The sequence below is a fragment of the Diaphorina citri genome, unplaced genomic scaffold (assembly GCF_000475195.1).
Source record: "Diaphorina citri unplaced genomic scaffold, Diaci psyllid genome assembly version 1.1 scaffold261, whole genome shotgun sequence".
NCBI lineage: Eukaryota > Metazoa > Arthropoda > Insecta > Hemiptera > Psyllidae > Diaphorina > Diaphorina citri.
Genome location: NW_007377698.1, coordinates 129419 through 154042, shown reverse-complemented (window position 1 = coordinate 154042; position 24624 = coordinate 129419). Strand labels below are relative to the sequence as shown.

The 24624-nt window shown below is 40.0% G+C and overlaps 4 protein-coding genes across 4 annotated transcripts; all 4 read right to left on the bottom strand.

Annotated features, from left to right (window-relative positions):
- Positions 1–930: 930 nt before the first annotated feature.
- On the bottom strand, positions 931–2545 carry LOC108252079 (isocitrate dehydrogenase [NAD] subunit beta, mitochondrial-like). The gene is made up of 3 exons (XM_026821759.1): positions 2473–2545; positions 2069–2224; positions 931–1789 (listed from the first exon to the last, which is right to left on the bottom strand). Exons 2-3 carry the CDS (start codon positions 2165–2167, stop codon positions 1715–1717), a joined length of 174 nt encoding a protein of 57 aa, XP_026677560.1. The 5' UTR covers positions 2168–2224; positions 2473–2545; the 3' UTR covers positions 931–1714.
- Positions 2546–11763: 9218 nt separating this feature from the next.
- On the bottom strand, positions 11764–12807 carry LOC113466399. Its single transcript, XM_026821758.1, has 2 exons — positions 12787–12807; positions 11764–12084 (listed from the first exon to the last, which is right to left on the bottom strand). The coding sequence occupies exons 1-2, from the start codon at positions 12805–12807 to the stop codon at positions 11788–11790; spliced, it is 318 nt and encodes a 105-aa protein (XP_026677559.1). The 3' UTR covers positions 11764–11787.
- A 2915-nt stretch (positions 12808–15722) lies between these two features.
- Positions 15723–18071, bottom strand: LOC103506770. The gene is made up of 4 exons (XM_026821757.1): positions 18056–18071; positions 17350–17444; positions 16646–16927; positions 15723–15912 (listed from the first exon to the last, which is right to left on the bottom strand). The coding sequence occupies exons 1-4, from the start codon at positions 18069–18071 to the stop codon at positions 15853–15855; spliced, it is 453 nt and encodes a 150-aa protein (XP_026677558.1). The 3' UTR covers positions 15723–15852.
- Positions 18072–18168: 97 nt separating this feature from the next.
- LOC108252078 lies at positions 18169–20878 on the bottom strand. The gene is made up of 2 exons (XM_017443004.2): positions 20720–20878; positions 18169–18441 (listed from the first exon to the last, which is right to left on the bottom strand). The coding sequence occupies exons 1-2, from the start codon at positions 20756–20758 to the stop codon at positions 18169–18171; spliced, it is 312 nt and encodes a 103-aa protein (XP_017298493.1). The 5' UTR covers positions 20759–20878.
- Positions 20879–24624: the final 3746 nt, after the last annotated feature.

Genomic DNA, 24624 nt, shown 5'->3' with positions numbered 1-24624 from the left:
TAGAACTCACTTGGAAAAAGGGTTCTTTTTCTTTGCAAAGGGCTTTTAATGAGCAAATCTCACTCGGAAAAAGGGCCCTTTTTGCGGGCTCCATCGAACCCAAAATTCAATATGCAAATTCATGCTGTCACCGGAACAGTTACAAGCCCAGCTCGACGTCGCTTAACTTCAGTTGGAAAAGGGGTACCTATATATTTTTTTTAATCCATCGAATCCAGATTCGAATATTCGATGGATTCATTAGATCCAGATTAAAAAAAAGTATCCCTATTTATCCCACTTCAAATAATAATCTTTGTTTTTAAGTACAAAGTTCTAGCAACAACCCTAGTATAATTATTATTGTAATCCACTTAAATTTCTTCGTCTTCTATTTATAAAATATGTTTTATGTCTTTAACCTTTTTGAGTAATAATAATATTGTCCTATTTTTGTGTAATATAATAACATAGTATTCCTGTAAATCTCCTTTTAAAACAGAATTCAAATATTTTTCATCGACCAAAAATATAGCTTATTTAGTTTTATTACCTACTTCGTCCTTTTTTTTTTTTTTTTTTTTTTTTTTTTTTTTTTTTTTTTTTTTGAGAGGTGAGAACTATGTGGGGAAGAAAGTGGCAAGAATAGAAGTGGAAGCAAAGAGAGCAAGAGGTAGACCAAAGAAGAGATGGAAAAACTGTGTGAACGAAGATCTACGTGAGAAGCAGCTATCTGGAAATGAGGTGCATAATAGAACGGCCTGGAAGAGACTGACACGAAATAGCGACCCCGTTTGAACGGGAAAAGGTAAAGAAGAAGATCCTGATAATGTTCGTTCTCGGAACGGCTGGCTTTTTCTATCCTGTCTTCCTTCTCTCTTCGATTTCGGGACGATAAGACCGTAGCAGTTACTACAAAACATATGAAAATAGACAACTACAAAACACACATAACAAGTATACCTACAAGGCGCATTTATTTAACTATTCATTTATGAACATTCAGTTTCAACATTTACAAGAAAATTGTATACAAAATTATTAAACGAAGTCTTGTTTCATTTACTTGGTAAATGAAAAACTAGATCCCCCACAAAACGTTAATACTGGAAAATTGATAGAAAAATGAGGGATATTAGGCTGGAAAATTTGATATAGTAATAATAGTGCTTATTGAGCTCAAATTCTCAAATTATTTTGAGGATAAAATTCCATACCACGGCTGGGGTTGAACCCACACCCTCCTGGTAAAAGTTGGTACAGAAGTACTCAGTAATCACAATAATAAAACACATGAGTGGAGCCATGCCATTGGCTAGCAAGATGCTAATAATGAAAAAAGAGCTAATTATCTAATCTTACATCTATTTAGCCACAGCACAAGGCGTGTCCGGTCACCCATTCAAATACTCACCACGTTCAACGTAGCTTAACATGAACTTTTAGGAACTAGTTATTCAAGGTCCTTAAAATGGCGAATTTTAATGAAAAATGATGATGTCAGAGGAAAGAGATGAAATCTAAATTAAAGTCTTTGATTTAAAATGAAAATGAATTATTCCGTAGCAATGAAACAACTGCTATATTAGACTCGTGTGGTCTGTGTTGTAGCATGCCAAAGCTCACATAACAGGATGATAACGATCTTCTATTTGAGGTTAGACTCGTGTGGTCTGTGTCGTAGCATGCCAACGCTCAAATAACAGAATGATGTAAGGATGGTGTTATGTTTCTTCTACTTAAGGTTAGCAATGACAGCATACGTGTATTCCTGAGTTGTGGACTGACCTCCCAGGTCCTTGGTTCGAACCTGGAATTGGGAAGTAAATTCAGAATAATATGCTATATGAATAGATTTAGTAAAATAGTCTGGCTAGGGGACTTAAAGGAGGATACCAGCCTGATTTCCCTTGCTAAAGAAATAGCAAATGTTAAGTGCGAAGGGCATCCACTGGTAAAAATTCCGTTGCCAAAACCAAATGTTTTAAAGGTAATTAAGATGTAGCATATCTGATTGAATAATTTTCAATTCTTCCTATTGATTTACTAATATTTTCAATTCTATTTCACCAGCTTTCTATTCTCTTACCTTGCCAGCTTTCAGCACTCTGTTGACGGCATTTCGAATCATATCTCCGTAATATTGCAGGTTGACATGACTCAACATCTTGGTGGAACACAGGAGCATAGCCGTAGGGTTGGCCACATTCTTGCCCACAGCCTCGGAATAGGTGTGTCGTGCACCCTGCAAAAAATAAGACCAAAAATAGGTAGTGACATTTTTTGAAGCTGTTTGATAGAATTGACTGTAACAAAGGAGGCCTTACCATCCCGAAATCGAAGAGAGAAGGAAGACAGGGTAAGAGAAAGCTAGCTGTTCCGAAAACGAATTGCTCAGATGGTTATGCGATTGCTCAGATGGTTACCCGTCCGGATACCAACCACGCGCAAGGTTGGCTAAATTCAGTAAAGATGAAAAATAATGCCACTTACGGGTTCGAACACGACACACTCTGGACTCCAGGACGCACCAGCTACTACTCCTGCTCCTCCAACTAATCCTGCAAAATGGAGAGATTTATAGACATTCAAAAAATAAATAATAATAATAGATTTATGAACCACTTTCTCTTTTACAAAAAAAAAAAAAAGTTCTCTTGTTCCACTAAGTACCTACATGTAGTTCTTTTCGGGAACTAATTATTACTTAATTAATTGATTCAATTACTTTAATATGAAACGAGGATTTCCCTATACTTAATACCCAGGTCAACCTCGGATTGAACTCAATCCTGAGACAATCCACGGTGGTAAAACTCGACTTAAGTCCAACCAAATATTGTTCTGTTTTGACTTGACGGACGGTGCGGAGAGCTGCTTGCTGTCCTCCTTTAGGTCCAATTCAGAGCAGATGATCCTAAAGACACAGTATAGTTACAGTCAAAATAAAACATCAAAACTCTGTTCCGTGTTGATTTATGCCGGGCGTCTCTTCAAACTATTGACGTAGGTTTTTTTTTTTTTAAGAGGTTTGACAGAGGGAACTGTAACTGCTATGGTCTTATCGTCCCGAAATCGAAGAGAGAAGGAAGACAGGATAGGAGAAAGCCAGCCGTTCCGAGAACGAACATTATGCCATCAGGATAAAATCCGCCCCGGCCGGGAATCGATCCCGCGGCCTAGCGCTTTCAAGGCAGACGATCTACCAACTAAGCTAACTAGGCTGGCTCAAAATATTCTTATTGGTGATAAAATGGGAGTATTCACAAAATTTACTCGTTCAAGTTCGAGTCATCGTGGGTATTGGTAATGAACCAATGAGCTAATTAGGTAGGTATGTAATTTAGGGACAAGGACTTTGATTGTTACAGTTTCCCTCTGTAAAAATTCTTATTGGTGATAAAATGGGAGTATTCACAAAATTTACTCGTTCAAGTTCAAGTCATCGTGGGTATTGGTAATGAACCAATGAGCAGATCAGCTCATTGGTTCATTACCTAATTAATTAGGTATGTAATTTAGGGACAAGGACTTTGATTGTTATAGTTTCCCTCTGTAAATAACTCAAAAAACGCTCAAACTTTACTTCCATATACGTAAACGCCTATGCCTGAAAATAACAGAAAAATAACCCTTCGCTGAACGTACTGCACTCTAGTGAGATTTTTTTTTTTTTTAATTTTAAACATTTGTCTGTATTCCAGGCCAGCCCTGTCTTCTAATGACTCCTACTACCAGGCATGGTCCAGAGGGGTACAGGGTGATGATTGTGACTCCATTTACCCTTCATGTGAGCTCAACCTTCTGGAACTCATCTCGACCTATGTGTAGACCCTGTATTATCAGGGGAAGATTAATGGCCCCCTTGGCCCAGAGAACACTAAGCCCGGCCCTAGTTGGGAGTGCACGAAACCAGGGGCACATCGAAAGGAGGGGGAGGCGAAAAAAGCCTAAGGCCAGTCACTCACCATCAGGTAGGCCTAACAGGCGGACCTGATCAGGTGTACCTGATAGTGAGTGGCTGACCTAATAATCAAGCAGGAGGTGCACGAACGACAATAGTTCAAAGAGACGCCCCGCCTATATTAAGACGAATATTGGAAGCAACGGTCAAACAGTCATCTTGGTAGGTTTTATCAATAATAAAGTGTTGCTTATTGTATAACTGTTTATTAACAGGCGTTCATACATTGTTCACAATTCAACCAATTTATTGATATATGTAACTAATTATTTGATTCCCGTCCGGGGCGAAATTTATCCTAAACAGGTAAGGTTCGTTCCCGGAGCGGCTGATTTTCTTCTCTCCTAAAATAAATACCTTCTATTTACCAATCTTTAGGTAGAAACACGTGAGCTCACGTGATGTGATAGTAGTGTGTTTCTACCTTTTGTGTCAAGTTCATTTCCATCGGTTCGGATTATGTTTGCTAATATTCTGCTTCACATTATTCTCATCATACTCCTCGTCCAGGAGCAGCTGAAAGTTTCCCAAGTTGAGCGCCTCGCCACCCGCAGCGCCACCGTCCGCCTTCTTGTACTTGTTCCACATGACGATGTTAAGTATGTTGTCGATCAGCTTATACTTCAGTATCCGGTCATTCACCGTGGTGCACGTCAGCGATGGGGAAGCGTTGACTTCGATGAGCCAAGGCTTCAGCTGGTTGTCTATGATAATATCGTAGCCGTAGCATTCGAAGCAGTGTTTGTCGTTCGCCATGATGTAGCTGACGGACTTCAGGGAGTGTACGATCAACCAGGAGATGTTGGTGAAGAGTTTGTTGGTGATGTCCTTCCCCCGAGGATACACTTGACTGGAATGACTGTAGCATCCAAGATCTTTATGTTAGACGTAGTCTTCCATGTCTTAGGTTCGGTTCAGTGCATCTTTTATGTTGTAAATTCTTAATATTCCTGTCTCGCTGTAATGACAATTTGGACTGTTCAGACTCCAGACTCTTGAGTTGTTTGAGGCATTATGCTTCATCAGAGAGATACCCATAGACATGCCCTATGCTTGACTTTATTCTACACTGAAATTTAATGGAATATATGGCACGCTTACCTACGAGAAGGAGAAGAAGAATCATGTTAGGAAGATGATCAAAGAGAATTTTCAAAGTGTGTCCTTGAATTGATTCAAGTAACTACTCTGGAAATCGGAACTACATCTCCATGTTTGTGATGTAATTTTCACATTTGTAAGCCCTGAAGGAGGTTTCCTCTTTCTTCAATTTCAAAAAAAAAAAAAAATCTTTTGTCTGTCCAAGACAAGATATTGATGGGGTTGGGGTTTTGATAGGGAAATTCTTTTGTAGATTTTTATTTTATTTTCTGGTATTTATCATTTCATTATTTTATTTTCAATACGATGTGAAAAAACATTTTCCTAATAATATGTATCTGGTATGGTAAGTATAGCACAATTACCTAATTATCTGCTTCAGCAACCTCATTTGTCAAGCTGTCTCATAACTATGGAAATCATGGAAAAGTCCAATCCGTAATGTACAAAGATCTTGCCAGTAAACTAGCTAAACTTTCCTTGCCTTACCACTAAACTAACTGGATTCCAAAACCCTGGAAGTGTAGCGAAAACACTTAACAGTCAATATCCAGTACACATAGGGATAGATATATAGGCACCCTTGCCAAAAACTTTCAGCCTAAAATTATCGACACAAACTTCGTTCGGAGTTTCTCTCTCCATTTGCCTCAGTTTCAGAAAACTTTTTCTTTCCTGAATGTGAAATGAAATTTATTCAAGATGTTTCCCCAGAAAGTGGTTGAGGTCAAGAGACAAGGAGAAGCTTGACAAAAATTTGAATAGGAAGCGAGAGATGAGTGTGAACAGAATGTCACCCATCCTATCATCACCCATTGTGTCACCCATTCTATGGAGAATGAGGCACTTGAGAGAATAGAAACAAGCATTATGTTCTTGTCCCTAAAATCCTACATGAAGCACAAGGAATTTTAAACATTAGATAATAATAATTTGTCTACAGAACGAGTTTCTCACTTAATTTTCATTTTCCTTCTTTAAAATGGATGAAAATATGAGTTTCCTTTGAGTTAATCATTTGTAGAAATTGATGGAGTATCAAATGAAGAGAAACATCTAATCCTAGAGAACTCAGACTTCTATTGGGTCATTTAAACGGATGAGTGAAATATAAATTAAAGATTTTATCCAATTAACCCATTTATCACTCAAGTTCAGAAATCAAATTGTCAGTACTCAATCGAATCTGTTCTTCCTATTCACATCCAAAGCATTAATCTGTTCAAGACTGCTCGTCCCTAACGGACTAATCTGTTTTCAAGACGTAGAGTAATCTTATCAATCAGGAAATTGCTAAGGCAGAAACGCTGCACCATTTTTCTATCGCAAATCAAAAGATTTTTCAAGACGTAGAGTAATCTTATCAATCAGGAAATTGCTAAGGCAGAAACGCTGCACCATTTTTCTATCGCAAATCAAAAGATAAAATTTATTTTCAGATTCGAACAAGAAGATGGAAAAGATTCTGAAGAGATGCATCCAGAAATAAATAAGTAATATCTGACATAATATGTAGGTACCTAAAGGATAAAATGTAAATTTTGGTTATTGGTAGTGAACATCTTATTTACAATTTATTTTAAAAGACTTTTGTCAATTTATTTTAAAAGATTCAATCAATTAACAAAATCCAGAATTTCCGATCATCGTAGGTATTTACAAATATACAGTGTATTTCCATAACATTTGCAACAAAGTAGTACGGAGAACTTTACAGTTAACCATCCAGTATGCTCATCATCTCTGGAATTTAATAAAAAAAATCAATGCCGAAAAACAACTCCTACTTTTTCCTTTGAATTAATTTCTGCTTGTTATAGCTGATATTAAAAAATATCATTTTTTGCGGGTAGATAGGTACCTATCTCTTACCTTATTGAGAGGGAAGGGAAAAAACTCAGATTCCTTTCAACAATGTTTGATCAAAGAATTGGAGAGCAGTTTGTTTCATGTTTAAACATAAAGAATTAAATTAGTTTTCAATAGAACAGAATGCAATATCAAATGCACCAGTGGGGGCTTTCACTTCAGGACACCCGACACAGTGCACAGTGACACATCATCGTGAAAAATCAATATAACATCTCTCCAGTCTCTCCATCATTCTTCCTCTAATTTCTAAGGCCCGTATTAATAAACCAAACTATAGCGAATACTACAGGGAGGGTAGATCCTAAACAGGGTTTTTCATATTAATAAACCACGCTATTGAGAATGCAACGCTCTGCGCATGCGTCGATATTATTCCCCACTATAGTATCGCTCATGATACCTCTGTGACCATTTTTTGTTGGAATTAATAAACACTTGTAGGGTCAGCTGTTGTCATAAAATTTTGTTTTGTTAACTTTTTTTACAGCGTACAATTTCGAGGACTATAGCATCGATTGTTGCTCTTTTTGACATTGTTTTTCAGAGATTAGCTACCTATTTACTTCTTAAAATTTATTTAAATTATTCTTATTAAAATTGATCGTGATTTTATGGAGTAGGTACATTGATTTTGTTTTAAATTACCGAGTAGGTACGTTGATTCTGATTTAAATTATTCGTTTTAAAATGGATCGTAATTTTACCAATTAGGTACGGTGATAAAAGTATTCATAATTTTTTCCACTTTTTCTCAACTGATTAGGTAGGTATTTGGTATTCATTATTATTAATATCATCATTTTTTTTATTAGAAAAAATAAATAGTAGGTACCTACCTAATAAAAAAAGATTTGATCAAGGGAACTGTAATAGCGGAGGTCTTTTCGTCCCAAAATCGTAGAGAAGGATGATAGGATAGGAAAAATTCAGCCGTTTCAAGAACAGACCTTTTCTGCCTAGGATAAAGTTCGCCCCGGGCAGGAATCGAACCCGCGACCTAGCTCTTACATGCTACCTTCCAACTCAACTGGATTAGGTAGGGTTTTTTTTTTTTTAATTTAATGAAGTTCTATTGGAAAAAAAATACAATAGGTATGTACCTACTTTGAAATCTTTTGAAAAATAAACTTTGAATTGAAATTATTTGAAATAAAATATTATACATATGGGTATATTATATAAAAAAAATAATAATTATTTGCATAAAAAAACCACTTCATTTGCAATGGTTTGTTAACAAAAGAAGTAAATATGTAAATAATTACATCAATTAATAATAAAATAATGTCTTCAAAATAATTGTAAAAAAATAATAATAAGGAAAAAATAAATACCTAGGTAGGTACCTACAAAAAAAAAGTCACGATCTGAATAGAGTGCATGTGAATATGGAAATGAATTGAATGAAATAAAAATAACAAACATGTGTTTTCAAAAACGACGCACTTTTTTCCTACCAATCATAAAACAGTATTCGATTTAAACCTATTGAAACGACCTTTGATTGGTTCACTGCATTACCTCTGTGTTTTTAGTATCATGCAACGCTGTAGCAAGAGAATGCAACCCTACAGCGTGGTTCAATAATACCAAAAACCTGTTTCCCTTTAGTGTGATGTCTGTTGTTACTATTGCTACAGCAACTCTTTTAGTGTTGTTTATTAATACGGGCCCTAAAGGCCCTTTTTAGCCTGTCTTCAAAAAAAAAAAAAAAAAAAAAAAAATGTGTGTTGAGCACGAGGACTTGTCACTCCGCTATCAATGCTGTCAATGCACCTCGCTAATAGCTTCATAGTTAAGTTCATAGCTTCACAGTTAACCACTACAAAACTGTGGATGGTCAATATCATCATCATTGGCAACCACTATCTATTCACAGGCCTAACAGAGTTTTCTTTGTTTTTCTCCTGCGTTCTTTCCTGAATGCTACAGCATCGTATATTGTTATCATTGATAAAAGGCTCTTGATTAAAAGGCAGGTATAAAGGATACTTTGGAAAGGAAGAGCTTTGTGGACATAAAGAGGATGGTGCAAAAAAAAAACAAATGAAATGGAGGAAGAGATCAAAAAAAAGCTGTTTAATGCTGTTAAGAATGGAGAAGGAAGTGCAACTGACCAATTTATTCAATAGTAATCTAAGAAGAAGAGCATAAACAAACTGATTGTTGTTGCATAATATGCATCAAATACGGTGTTCAAGGTGGACCCTATGTTATCCCCGACGCTAAATAGCTTGGACAGACACCTACTTCGCCTGCACTGGGAAATGTAAAAGCAGAGATACGTAAAGAAAACGGAGAAGATCTTTTATTCTGTTTCAGAGAACATTGAAAGGTAAAAGAAAAGCATTGCACAAAGGGCAAAAAGAGGAATTTATTAAATTAGGAATGGATACGGGGATACACTTGACTGGAATGACTGTAGCATCCAAGATCTTTATGTTAGACGTAGTCTTCCATGTCTTAGGTTCGGTTCAGTGCATCTTTTATGTTGTAAATTCTTAATATTCCTGTCTCGCTGTAATGACAATTTGGACTGTTCAGACTCCAGACTCTTGAGTTGTTTGAGGCATTATGCTTCATCAGAGAGATACCCATAGACATGCCCTATGCTTGACTTTATTCTACACTGAAATTTAATGGAATATATGGCACGCTTACCTACGAAAAATGTAATGTAAATGCAGTTTCTTTGTGTTATTATGTCACAACTTTGGTGTTCACTGCAGCATTGTAGGATTTTTCCAATATCTCAATAATCCTAAAATCCAATGTTTACCTACCATGCTGGCACCGGTCGCTATGCGCATTATATTACATAGCTACTCATTTTCCTCACGAGGCTGAGTGGGCCCCGCAACAGCCAGTCACGGTATCAATCATTTGCATGATACAAATTTCTTGACCCCGCCGGGAATCGAACCCAGGTCTCCCGCGTGCAAGGCGAGCGCAGTGACCACTACGCCATGGGAGCTGACGTCTCGTTTATTTTATGGGTTTAATAACATACTAGTTACATAATATATTAAATGTACCGCTGTATAATCCGGTACATACCATGTACCAATTGTACCATACATACCATAGGTTATTCAGGAACTGTTACATATATAATTATGTATTTAGTAATGTACCTAGGATGTACGAATAATGTCTGCTCTGTTAAGGGAATTAACATGATGACGTCACTACATGCTGGAACGAGCGAGAGAGAGAGAGATACTAGGGAGATAAGGGAGGGAGAGAGAGAGATTGAGATTGAAACTTCCCTATCCTTGTCTCTCTTTGCTGGAATGAAAAAGAAAAGTTTGTGAAACGGTTTCGGGCAGTGCCAATCAATAATGCCTCTTATAGTCCTACAATAATTCTGAAGCAGCGTATAAACTGCTACCTATTTAAAATGGGGGGTCTTTAGAACAGTTTGACTTGCCAAGATTACACCAAAAGGTCTTTTGCTGGAAAAGAGGTGCCGCCAAATCAGGTTGGTAACCACCGCTTTAGGACTTTCCTTTCTCTCATCCTCTTTTTTTCTGTTTATTTATTACTTATTTTTCACGACTGACGTGCGTATCTTAGTTTTGTTTTCACCAGTCCTCCCTCTTCTCCATTTTTCTTTTCATCTCTTTCTCTTACCTTCTTTTTACTTTCCTTATCCTATAGGAAGGGAAGTAATGTAATCGGGTCAAATTTTCGATGGTCAGTTTTTAGTGCCAAAACACGTCCCTAGATAAGCACCATTCAATAGGATGAGGAAAGTCGTGTGATGTTCACACCAGATTTTTCTCTCTTTTCTCTTTTGGGTGCCGGAAATCTAAGGCCAGCCACTCCTGTCAGGTAGACCTGACGACAGGTACACCAGATCAGGGCTACCTGATAGTGTGTGTTTGCTCACCAGGTATCAGGTAGACTTGACAGGCGGACCTTTTCAGCTGTACATTTCAGGTCTACTTGATAGTGTGTGTGCTCATCAGGTGTCAGGTATACCTGTCAGGTCTACCTGATAATGAGTGGCTGGTCTAATAAAGATCTCTATATCAGGAAACTCTAAACTTTACTATACCATTCCAAACATCCTAAATCAGGTGAAATATTCCTCCTAGGGAAAATACCTATTCCTCTTGTTTTTCCTGGGTTCGAACGTCCATCACTTTAGTTAGTAAACCATGCTTCTTATACAACACTTCTTATCATTCTTATCCTAAACTCCATGGCATTCTTATTCTAAGAAGCATTCTTAAAGTACTTAGACTGAATGGCATTCTTATAGGTAGATATTTCTTATTCTAAGAAGCATTCATAGTCAAGACTCCTAGGGTGACTGTCATTTCTTCTTGACAGAGCGTTAAATTTCGTATGACATTTATTGTCTCGCTGAGTGAGTTATTCGTCAAGATCTCCATGTCAGTGAGTCAGAGGTGAACCTATTCAATCATTCTGGCTCACTAAATTCCTATTGTCTTGTCTGGAAATGACTCAAGTGCCTACGAGTGCATTATAGTCCGCTGTACGATATAAACTTCTAAATTTTCTGATAGAATATCCCATTGTCATCCAGAATACATAAGTGTAACAAGTTTCAGGTCAATCGGCCCAGTTGTACTGCCTGCACAACCCAGAAAAACCTTTGAACCCTTGCCCCCACACAAGCGCCACTTCTCAGACCTTTGAACCAGTAAACTTTCCGTTGTGCAATCAAAAACAGCCGGAGAGAAAGTTGTTATCAGTGGAAAAGGTTACAGAGGTCGCAAGCTTCGTAGTAGATTAGGAGAAGAAGGAGATAAGAGATTGGGAATTGGAATGAAAGAAATATTCTATTCTATTCTATTCTATTCTAATACTCGTATGTGAGAGGTCTCAGGTGTAACTGACGTCTACCGACGACTTACCTGCAGGGTGTCGGCAGCCTTGACAGCCTGGTCGACGACTTGCTTGCTCAACTTCTGCAGGTCGTCGGAGAGGGTCTTGTCGTTGACGACGGATTTGGACAGCTTGTTGGCTTCCTCGACGATGGTGTTGAGCGACTTGGTGAAGTTCTCTTGGATCTGCTTGGTCTTGGCTTTGACTTCGGGGGAGTCGACCTCCTTCTTGAGGGACTCGACAGTCTTCTCAAGCTTCTCCTGGATAGATTTGACGGTCTCGGACACCTCGCCGGTCTTGGCGGAGTCGACCTTTGGAGAAAGAAGAGTGGGAAATTGTAGCAGGGGGCTCAAAACTCTCGGACACCTCGCCGGTCTTGGCGGAGTCGACCTTTGGAGAAAGAAGAGTGGGAAATTGTAGCAGGGGGCTCAAAACTTTTTTTTTTCAGAGGTTTGATAGAGGGAACTGTAATTGCTAAGGTCTTATCGTCCCGAAATCGAAGAGAAAAGGAAGTGAGGATAGGATAAAGCCAGCCGTTCCGAGAACGAACCTTATCTGTTTAGGGTGAAATCCGCCCAGGGTGGGAATCGATGTAAAATGTTAGTAGAGGGCTCAAGAACCGAAAATGGTAGGCCGTGGCCTGAACTAGTTCCTTTGGTGGCACGTCAAAGGAACGTGAATTGTCTCATCTCAATTAATCAATTTAGAATACCCAGTATAACAGAAGTTACTATGAACTAAGGTCGAGTTTTACCACCGTGGATTGTCTCAGAGATTGAGTTCAATCCGAGGTTGACCTGGCTATTAAGTATAGGGAAATCTTAGCTCTCCTATAGATAGACCGCGGCTGTTCTACTATACCTAACCTCTTCTGGGCTTTCAAGATAGCAACGAGTGTCCATGATAAAGTAAGTCTAATTAATCTCCTATAGAGGTAGGTCGGTACCAATAGCTGACTAACCACCAATCACGGGAAACTGTTTTTTTTTTATATTTTTTTTTTATCAACTTACTTGTTTCTTGTTTATCAACATATATGAATACCTAGCTGTTACAACAAATAGCATATGTAGATATTAAGTAATTTATTATATGTATACTAGTTAATAAGTAGATATTTATTTAAGTTAGTTTTAAGATAATTGTAAAAATGGGGCTTTTCCCGTTAATTTATTAAAATAAAATAAATAATTGTTTCTTGTTTATCAACTTAAAAAAAATTTTAACATAAAATAAAAAAAAAAAAAAAAAAAAAAAAAAAAAAAAAAAATCAGTAAAACATCAAAACTCTGTTCCGTGTTGATTTATGCCGGGCGTCTCTTCAAACTATTGACGTAGGTTTTTTTTTTTTTAAGAGGTTTGACAGAGGGAACTGTAACTGCTATGGTCTTATCGTCCCGAAATCGAAGAGAGAAGGAAGACAGGATAGGAGAAAGCCAGCCGTTCCGAGAACGAACATTATCCCGTCAGGATAAAATCCGCCCCGGGCGGGAATCGATCCCGCGGCCTAGCGCTTTCAAGGCAGACGCTCTACCAACTAAGCTAACTAGGCTGGCTCAAAATATTCTTATTGGTGATAAAATGGGAGTATTCACAAAATTTACTCGTTCAAGTTCAAGTCATCGTGGGTATTGGTAATGAACCAATGAGCTAATTAGGTACGTAATTTAGGGACAAGGACTTTGATTGTTACAGTTTCCCTCTGTAAATACAGAAAAACCTACCCCGAGGCTTAGGTGTTGGGGCAATCAGTCCTAAAGGATGGGTGAAGCTTCTACGAATTTTCTACCTCCAAAGATTTTTTTTAAAAAAGAGGTTTGACAGAGGGAACTGTAACTGCCATGGTCTTATCTCTCTGTAAAAAACTCAAAAAACGCTCAAACTTTACTTCCATATAAACGCCTATGCCTGAAAATAACAGAAAAATAACCCTTCGCTGAACGTACTGCACTCTAGTGAGATTTTTATTTTTTTTATTTTAAACATTTGTCTGTATTCCAGGCCATCCCTGTCTTCTAATGACTCCTACTACCAGGCATGGTCCAGAGGGGTACAGGGCGATGATTGTGACTCCAGTTACCCTTCATGTGAGCTCAACCTTCTGGAACTCATCTCGACCTATGTGTAGACCCTGTGTGTCTGTATTCCAGGCCAGCCCTGTCTTCTAATGACTCCTACTACCAGGCATGGTCCAGAGGGGTACAGGGTGATGATTGTGACTCCAGTTACCCTTCATGTGAGCTCAACCTTCTGGAACTCATCTCGACCTATGTGTAGACCCTGTATTATCAGGGGAGGATTAATGGCCCCCTTGGCCCAGAGGACACTAAGCCCGGCCCTAAGGGGGAGTGCACGAATCCAGGGGCACATCGAAAGGAGGGGGAGGCGAAAAAAGCCTAAGGCCAGTCACTCACCATCAGGTAGGCCTAACAGGCGGACCTGATCAGGTGTACCTGATAGTGAGTGGCTGACCTAATAATCAAGCAGGAGGTGCACGAACGACAATAGTTCAAAGAGACGCCCCGCCTATATTAAGACGAATATTGGAAGCAACGGTCAAACAGTCATCTTGGTAGGTTTTATCAATAATAAAGTGTGTTTTTTTTTATATATATAATAAAGTGTTGCTTATTGTATAACTATTTTATTAACAGGCGTTCATACATTGTTCATAATTCGATCAATTTATTGATATGTAACTAATTATTTGACTCCCGTCCGGGGCGAAATTTATCCGCCTATATTAAGACGAATATTGGAAGCAACGGTCAAACAGTCATCTTGGTAGGTTTTATCAATAATAAAGTGTTGCTTATTGTATAACTGTTTATTAACAGGCGTTCATACATTGTTCACAATTCAACCAATTTATTGATATATGTAACTAATTATTTGATTCCCGTCCGGGGCGAAATTTATCCTAAACAGGTAAGGTTCGTTCCCGGAGCGGCTGATTTTCTTCTCTCCTAAAATAAATACCTTCTATTTACCAATCTTTAGGTAGAAACACGTGAGCTCACGTGACGTGATAGTAGTGTGGCTGTCCAGAACGAGATTAACCTACAATATTATGGGAAAACTTTGAACTACATCGTTCTGACTCCCCATGAGTCCTATATTAAGACGAATATTGGAAGCAACGGTCAAACAGTCATCTTGGTAGGTTTTATCAATAATAAAGTGTTGCTTATTGTATAACTATTTTATTGACAGGTGTTCATACATTGTTCACAATTCAATCAAATTATTGATATGTAACTAATTATTTGATTCCCGTCCGGGGCGAAATTTATCCTAAACAGGTAAGGTTCGTTCCCGGAGCGGCTGATTTTCTTCTCTCCTAAAATAAATACCTTCTATTTAGCAATCTTTAGGTAGAAACACGTGAGCTGGACGTGAGCGCGTGTGGAGAAGGCTTTAGTGTTTAGTGTTTCAAATGCAGGCAACAACAAAATATTTGGAAATTTTCAAGGTGTGCACTAATTTTGTCCAGGAGTATATTTAAACCTAATTTATGTAGAGAAAATCCGGAAATATTTAATCTTGAGAATAAATTGATGTGCTTATTGGTTTAAAATAGCCAAAGTGAAGTGCATAACCCACTTCTATAAATCAGATCTACATTTACACCCAAATATACCTGTCCCTAAAGGTTGGTTATAGGCTTTCGCTTGTGGCAAAGTTCCGAATAAAGGCCTCTCAGATTATCTCCTAAAATGAACTTATGTCAGTCTTCTAAGTGGGTATGTTGAAATTGTATGTCAAATTGGTGAAACATAAGATACAAGAAACTTTAGCAGTGACGACGTTAAGCCCCCCTTAAATAAATAAATAGAAAATAAATAAGTTGGGGTGATAACTTAACACAGAGGAGTCACCGAATGGGGATCACCATCTTTGGTACGGGTGCCATATTTGGCCCCAATAAATAAATAGAAAATAAATAAGTTGGGGTAATAACTTAACACAGAGGAGTCACCGAATGGGGATCACCATATTTGGTACGGATGCCATATTTGGTGCCGCTATCCAAAGGGACGGCCGTATTTGGTCCGTCAAGGGGTGTCCATATTTCAGCCTTAGTGTTTGTGAGCGGCATGGTCGTGGTCCTTGTGGCCGGTAGCCTCATGGACGGCTTGCTGAAATGGCGAAGACAAACGAAACAACGTAAGAAGACAATACATAAAGATGAACGCCGAAACTTTGTGAATTTCCATTTAAATTTTCAAATGAAGGGACAGTAACTGATACAATTCACAAGGTTAGAATGAAGATTCGAATAGCTGTTTTTCAGTCCAACAATACATAAAGATGAACGCCGAAACTTTGTGAATTTCCATTTAAATTTTCAAATGAAGGGACAGTAACTGATACAATTCACAAGGTTACAATGAAGGTTCGAATAGCTGTTTTTCAGTCCAACCAGACGTGAACTGGAAACTGGATGCGTGTTTTTCATTTCCTGGCGTATCTCTTCGAGTGAACGCCGCGTCCTAAATTCCGGAAGCGACTCTCGAGTAGCACCAAGTACAAAATTGTTTTGCAATTTCTCCCCTAGATGTCATGTTCGTTGAGTCTCCACAATTTTTACCCCCACTCCTGACGCAGAGTGAACGGATCGAAGCCGCATCGACGCGGCGTAGGAATGAAAAACGGACCTAATATTTTAAATCAAGCAAGGTCCTAAAATTTTGTTATACCATGTTATTTAACCCATAAAATAAACGAGACCTTGTTTTGGGCTAAGGGGACTTTTTAGTCTCATTCGAGCCGGATAAACAAAAAGGTATGTATATTCTATTCTATTCTATTCTATTCTAATACTCGTATGTGAGAGGTCTCAGGTGTAACTGACGTCTACCGACGACTTACCTGCAGGGTGTCGGCAGCCTTGACAGCCTGGTCGACGACTTGCTTGCTCAACTTCTGCAGGTCGTCGGAGAGGGTCTTGTCGTTGACGACGGATTTGGACAGCTTGTTGGCTTCCTCGACGATGGTGTTCAGCGACTTGGTGAAGTTCTCTTGGATCTGCTTGGTCTTGGCTTTGACTTCGGGGGAGTCGACCTCCTTCTTGAGGGACTCGACCGTCTTCTCAAGCTTCTCCTGGATAGATTTGACGGTCTCGGACACCTCGCCGGTCTTGGCGGAGTCGACCTTTGGAGAAACAAGAGTGGGAAATTGTAGCAGAGGGCTCGAAACTTTTTTTTTTTTTCAGAGGTTTGATAGAGGGAACTGTAACTGCTAAGGTCTTATCGTCCCGAAACGGTAAGAGCTCGAGAACGGTAAGAGCTAGAGACTTGAAATTTGGTATGTAGATGTCAAATGTTGGTTAAGATCGGTGCAACGGTTGGTGGTATATTGACCGCTTTTTGGCGGTTTTTGACCGTTTTTTGCCGGTTTTCAGCTATACCGACTAAAAGGTTAGAGATATTGTAAAAGTTTGGCTATAAGAGCAAGAACACCCAAAATAAGCATCATTCAATAGGATGAGGAAAGTCGTTAGATGTTCACACAAGATTTTTTTTATATATGTATATTTTTTTATCAACTTACTTGTTTCTTGTTTATCAACTTACTTGTTTCTTGATCTTCTCCACGGTTTCGGACAGGTCCTTGGCGAAGTTGTCGGTGTTGTTCTTCACAATCTTGAACAGGTCGTTAGCGTTATCAACTTACTTGTTTCTTGTTCTTGTTTATCAACTTACTTGTTTCTTGTTCTTGTTTATCAACTTACTTGTTTCTTGTTCTTGTTTATCAACTTACTTGTTTCTTGTTCTTGTTTATCAACTTACTTGGGTTTGACAGAGGGAACTTTAACTGCTATGGTCTTATCGTCCCGAAATCGAAGAGAGAAGGAAGACAGGATAGGAGAAAGCCAGCCGTTCCGAGAACGAACATTATCCCATCAGGATAAAATCCGCCCCGGGCGGGAATCGAACCGGCGGCCCAGCGCTTACAAGGCAGACGCACTACCAACTAAGCTAACTAGGCTGGCGTTAATAAATTGATATGTACCTACTTTGATAGTTTTAGCCAGCCTAGTTAGCTTGGTTGGTAGCTCGTCTGCCTTGTTAGCGCTAGGTCACGGGTTCGATTCCCGCCCGAGGCGGACTTTATCCTAAAGAGATAAGGTCCGTGCTCAGAACGGCTGCCTTTCTCATATCCTGTCCACGTTATCTATTCGATTTCGGGACAATAAGATCTCCGTTGTTATACCCACCACTCACACTCAGACTGTCTGACAACCCTGGGTCTGTCAGACAGACGGAAAAAGCTTCAGACCAAGTGTGTCTGTCATACGGTCTAAGGTCAGCTCCCATGGCGTAGTGGTCACTGCGCTCGCCTTGCACGCGGGAGACCCGGGTTCAATTCCCGGCGGGGTCAAGAAATTTGTATCATCCAAATGATTGATTCCGTGATTTCTTGATCTTCTCCACGGTTTCGGACAGGTCCTTGGCGAAGTTGTCGGTGTTGTTCTTCACAATCTTGAACAGGTCGTTAGCGTTAGCATCCTTGGGGAGCCCGAACATTTCGTTGACGTGTTCAGAGAACTTCTTGATGTTGTCCTGGGCCTGGGAGAAGAATTCGTCGAAGGAGGGAAGGGCAGACTCCGTGGTGGCGGCGGGGGCTGCCGCCTTGGCGCGGGGCAGAGCGGAGGCGGTCCATAGCTGGAAAGGGCAACGGGGGAGAGATATTAGTACCTGTTTCATTTTTTTTTTTTTTTAGGTTTGATAGAGAAAACTGCAATGTAACTAAGGTTTTATCGTTCCGAAATTGAAGAGAGAAGGAAGACAGGATGGGAGAAAGCCGTTACGAGAACGAACATTATCCGTTCAGATGATAATTGAACAAGGCCGATGCGCTACCAACCAAGCTAACTAGGCGGACGAGAGTTGCAAACCTCATTGCTGATCCAGACAAAATATTGAAATTCTTTTTTTTTTAAGTACTCAAGTACCTACTCACAGGAATCTATTCAAAAAGAACATTTTATTTGTTAATTTGTTGAGAAAAAACTTCCAGAGGAAAGAGTTGGTGGGAAAATCTGATTAACCCTTGAGGTACTAGACCCCGTAAATAAAAAGATCCATAAACTACGAAAGAGGGATATAAAATTTCAAGTACAATTAATTTTTAGATTTTTTTAGTGATATATTTTTGAAAAAAAAAAAAAAAAAAAAGGGATACCTTAAAGCTATGTCCACAACTCCACACACAGTCGACGGCCGTGGATCGACGTCAATCCACATCGAGTCACATCGATCGACGAGGTGAATCTATGTTATGGAGGCAGTGTGGACGGTTCAGTCGACATCGATCGATGGTCGAACGATTATCGATCGACGGGCAGCGTCTATGTGTGGACATACCTTGAGGTTTGCTCATTCAATTAACACCTGACAATAAGAACTCTCTAAAATAGTCATATTCTACTTTTAACTCTAATAAATCAAATAGGTTGATAATACTTGTAGATAGTACGATGGTACCAACGTATTTTCGAATCAGTTCACCTAGAAGGCCTAGAACTAGAAAGCTAGAAACTAAGATCGGTACTACCAAAATTCACTATCAGGTAGACCTGACAGGTACGCCTGAACGGGTCCGCCTGTCAGGTCTACCTGATAGTGAGTGGCCGTCCTTTCAGAATTTTCAGGTGGTAATGGTGGGGAAAATAGGGAAATGGTACAATGTCAGGCAATGTTCCATGTCCTCATTTCCTACCATTGTGCAGATTCGAAATTTGAAAATAATCATACTTGTTTATTCAGCTACCAGAAGTGTGTCATGCTAAGGACAAAGTGTTTATTGGTGGCATTTGTCTTCTGGTTGTGTCATCATGGGTTCTCAGTTGTGTGCAATTCGCCCGGAGACAATGCTGGCCGATATTTGGTTTACAACCCTAATGGTGGCGTTTTCAAGGTAAGAGTACCCATCAATGGCCGACCTTACCACAGACAGTTTTAAGTTAATCCACAGAGTTTAACACTCGTATTTATGAACAAGAATGATCGTTCTTAGATCAGTCTCAAGTCAAAATTGACACATCAAATGACTTGAGACTATACTTAGCACGAACTTAAGAGCCAGCATTTTGTTCATAAATATGGGTGAAAGAAGTATAGCGAGCCTAGTTAACTGGGTTGGTAGCACGTCTGCCTTGTAACCGCTAGACCGCGGGTTCGATTTCGCCCGGGACGGATTTTATACTGATGGGATAATGTTCGTACTCGGAAGGGCTGGCTTTCTCCTATCCTATCCTTCTTCTCTCTTCAATTTTGGGTAAAAGCTAAAATTAACCCTCTGGTTTTAGGAAAGGAACCAGACCTTAGCAGTGAGTGCAGTTACAGTTCCCTGTAACCTGAGGGTTAATTTCAGCTCTCAAAAGTCCAGTCTCTTCTCCTGTGAAATACGTTTTCCCCCTTCTTTCCAGTTAATCGTTGGTTCCATAGCTGGAAAGGGCAAAGGGCAACGGGGAAAGATATTAGTACCTATTCATTTTTTTTTTTTTTTTTTTTGGGTTTGATAGAGAAAACTGTAACTAAGGTTTTATCGTTCCGAAATTGAAGAGAGAAGGAAGACAGGACAGGAGAAAGCCGTTACGAGAACGAATCTTATCCGTTCAGATGATAATTGAACAAGGCCGATGCGCTACCAACCAAGCTAACTAGGCGGACGAGAGTTGCAAACCTCATTGCTGATCCAGACAAAATGTTGAAATTCTTTTTTTAAAGTACTCAAGTACCTACTCACAGAACATTTTATTTGTTAATCTGTTGAGAAAAAAACTTCCAGAGGAAAGAGTTGGTTGGAAAATCTGATTAACCCTTGAGGTACTAGACCCCGTAAATAAACTACGAAAGAGGGATAAAATTTCAAGTACAATTAATTTTAAGATTTTTTAGTGATATATTTTTGAAAAAAAAAAAGTGATCTGTATCTTACCTGGACTACAACAAAGAGGGCGAACAGAACGTACTTCATATTGGAAATCAAGTAGGAACTCTAAACAAGCGCTGACCGTTGTCCAAACAGGAATGAATGTGATTCCAATCGTCCGGGCTGGGATAATAGGATGCGATAACAAACTATTCCCCCACTCCTGGAGAGGCATTCCCACCAGGGGGGTTTATAAACGAGCTCCACAATCTGGGCTCTCGCGTATTGGAAGCCTAGACGAGCTAGTTTTTAAAGAGGTTTGATAGAGGGAACTGTAACTACTAAAGAACTAAAGTCTTATCGTCCCGAAGGAAGTCTTATCGTCCCGAAGGAAGACAGGATATGAGAAAGCCAGCCGTTCCGAGAACGAACATTTTCCGAACTTACTAATAACGCGGAATCGTGCAACGCGACGCGACACTGCGGCGTCGCATTGACTCCCCGGCGCGCCAGACCGTCCAAAGTCCAAACCTAGATCTAGGTCACCTTCAAAGTGAGAGGTCTGTACCACTTCAAATTACATACTAGATTTTCAGGCAACAATATTTTTATCCTGAACGAATAATGTTCGTTTTCGGAACGGCTGGCTTTCTCCTATCCTATCTTCCTTTTATCTTCGATTTCGGAACGATATGAGACCTTAAGAGTTATATTTCGGTCTATCAAACCTCCTAAAAAGCGCCGGTGTCGCGCTCCGCGCTGGGATTGAACCCACGGTCCTCTATTTGTTAGCTGCATTTTTCAAGTTCGTATCGCTCGTTTATCAGACTTCCTATTTGGTCCTATTGTTCTTTCTCAGTTAGGTTTGTTTAATCAAAAGGCCCGCTCGTGTGGTCTGAATCTTCAATCTGTGAATCGCCAATTCGCCTTTCTTTATTAGTCCTATATTCAAGTAGGATAAACGAGGTACTTGGGTATATTCGAGTCTTTTCTATGAGATTCTACGACTTATTATTATTTTAAGGCTTTATGGCAGGATTCGCCCACAGTGAGCTCCTCCACCCAGCCAAATCATTGTAAATACCAGGTGTTGGTGTGCCAATGTACAGATGTGCAGCCAAGCGTCCAGGATGACCTAACAAACCTCACGTCCCTCACGAATGATATCCAGAGGAGTCAGCCTAGTTACCTTGGAGCTCGGGTTCGATAGGTCGCGGGTTCGATTCCCGCCCGGGACGGATTTTATCTTGAACGGATAAGGTTCGTTCGCGGAGCGGCTGCTGGCTTTCTCTTATCCTGTCTTCGTTCTCTCTCGCTTTCAGGACGATAAGACTTTAGCGGTTACAGTTCCCTCTATCAAATCTCTTGAAAAAAAAAAGAAAAAAAAAAACAATTTCTATCAAGTTCCAAGAAGAATGACAGATTGTTGACCAAAGCCCAAGGTGTTCAAGGGTGTCCAATGAAGTGGTTCAAAGGTGGCTGGCACCTCGGTTTGGGTCCGTTCATCAGGCGGGCCTCAGGTCTACTTCTTCAATTAAACCTGATATTTGGTTTCCTTATCTTGGGTTCTAGAAGTTGGGCGACAGGTCCCTTTGTCTCTACTAATGTTGTGTGTCTCAGGTTTGTCAACTGATCACTTAACAACAATTAGAGGATGTTTTTGTTTGAAACGATTGGCGACATGGAAACATTAGTGGATCAAATAGGTATGTAGGATTGTAGCTACATAGATTGGCACTTGGATATTTTGTCCGTGTTGTATGTCGCCAAAGAGACATTTTACTCAGGGATTCAAAGGCCATGCTGGCCATGTCTTTTTTTTTAAGAGGTTTGACAGAGGGATTAACTGTACTTTTTTAAGCGAATGCAAATATCAAGTTTTTTTTTAAAGAGGTTTGACAGAGGGAACTGTGACTGCTAGAGAAATCGAAGAGAGAAGGAAGACAGGATAGGAGAAAGCCAGCCGTTCCGAGAACGAACATTATCCCATCAGGATAAAAAAAAAAAACACATGTATTTTTTTGTTAAGAGGTTTGACAGAGGGAACTGTAACTGCTATGGTCTTATCGTCCCAAAATCAAGAGAGAAGGAATTTTTTTAAAGAGGTTTAACAGAGGGAACTGTAACTGCTATGGTCTTATCGTCCCGAAATCGAAGAGAGAAGGAAGAGAGGGATAGGAGAAAGCCAGCCGTTCCGAGAACGAACATTATCCCATCAGGATAAAATCCGCCCCGGGCGGGAATCGAACCATTTTAAAGAGGTTTGACAGAGGGAACTGTAACTGCTATGGTCTTATCGTCCCGAAATCGAAGAGAGAAGGAAGCCAGGTGGAAGAAAGTTGACAGAGGGAACTGTAACTGCTATGGTCTTATCGTCCCGAAATCGAAGAGAGAAGGAAGACAGGATAGGAGAAAGCGATTATCGTCCCGAAATCGAAGAGAGAAGGAAGACAGGATAGGAGAAAGCCTGCCGACAGAGGGAACTGTAACTGCTATGGTCTTATCGTCCCGAAATCGAAGAGAGAAGGAAGACAGGATAGGAACACAGAGGGAACTGTAACTGCTATGGTCTTATCGTCCCGAAATCGAAGAGAGAAGGAAGACAGGATAGGAGAAAGCCAGGGGGAACTGTAACTGCTATGGTCTTATCGTCCCGAAATCGAAGAGAGAAGGAAGACAGGATAGGAGAAAGCCAGCCGTTCCGTAACTGTACTTTTTTAAGCGAATGCAAATATCAAGTTTTTTTTTAAAGAGGTTTGACAGAGGGAACTGTGACTGCTAGAGAAATCGAAGAGAGAAGGAAGACAGGATAGGAGAAAGCCAGCCGTTCCGAGAACGAACATTATCCCATCAGGATAAAACCCGCCCCGGGCGGGAATCGAACCCGCGGCCTAGCGCTTACAAGGCAGACGCGCTACCAACTAAGCTAACTAGGCTGGCTCATGATACCTACAAATTAGCCAATTCATTTAGCTACTTGCCTGTACCTACCTAAGTGGAATGATTACTGCTGCTGCCACCGTATTCATTCAGAAGACAGGATAGGAGAAAGCCAGCCGTTCCGAGAACGAATATTATCTCATCAGGATAAAATCCGCCCCGGGCGGGAATCGAACCCGCGGCCTAGCGCTTACAAGGCAGACGCACTACCAACTAAGCTAACTAGGCTGGCTACCTCCAAAGAAAGGAGTTTCCAGATATTCTTACCCTCTTTTCCCCGCTTCCCAAAATGCTCCATAGAAGACACCTACGGATGAAATTAAACTCATACTTTTTTTTTAACACCCTGTATATCACGCTCATTCATTCGAATTTTGATTATCACACCGCGGGTCAATGTACTTTTTCGGCTATTCGGCTGTTTTGAAGTTTAGAAAGTTCATTGGGACTTTCCAGCGATTTCTAGTGATGATCCGAAAATTGAAGTCAAGGCGGAAAACAGCGTCAATAATTACCTATACTTTATAAACGCTCTCTGCTCTATAAAATAAACGTCCATTAACTTTATAATCGCTTTAAATAAAGTAGGCCTGTCGGATAAAGTATAAAGTCGCTCGACTGAATAAAGTCCGCCACCCGCGACTTTCTTTTAAGACCTTTAGCTTCAGGTCAACGCATGATCGTTGGAGATATTTTGCGTTGATAAATCGATATGTACCAACTTTGATAGTTTTAGCCAGTCTAGTTAGCTTGGTTGGTAGCTCGTCTGCCTTGTTAGCGCTAGGTCACGGGTTCGATTCCCGCCCGAGGCGGACTTTATCCTAAGGTCCGTGCTCAGAACGGCTGCCTTTCTCATATCCTGTCCACGTTCTCTCTTCGATTTCGGGACAATAAGATCTCCGTTGTTATGCCCACCACTCAGGCTCAGACTCTCTGACAACCCTGGGTCTGTCAGACAGACGGAAAAAGTTTCCGACCTAGTGTGTCTGTCATACGGTCTAAGTGTGAGTGCCTGACATTAGAGTTCCCTC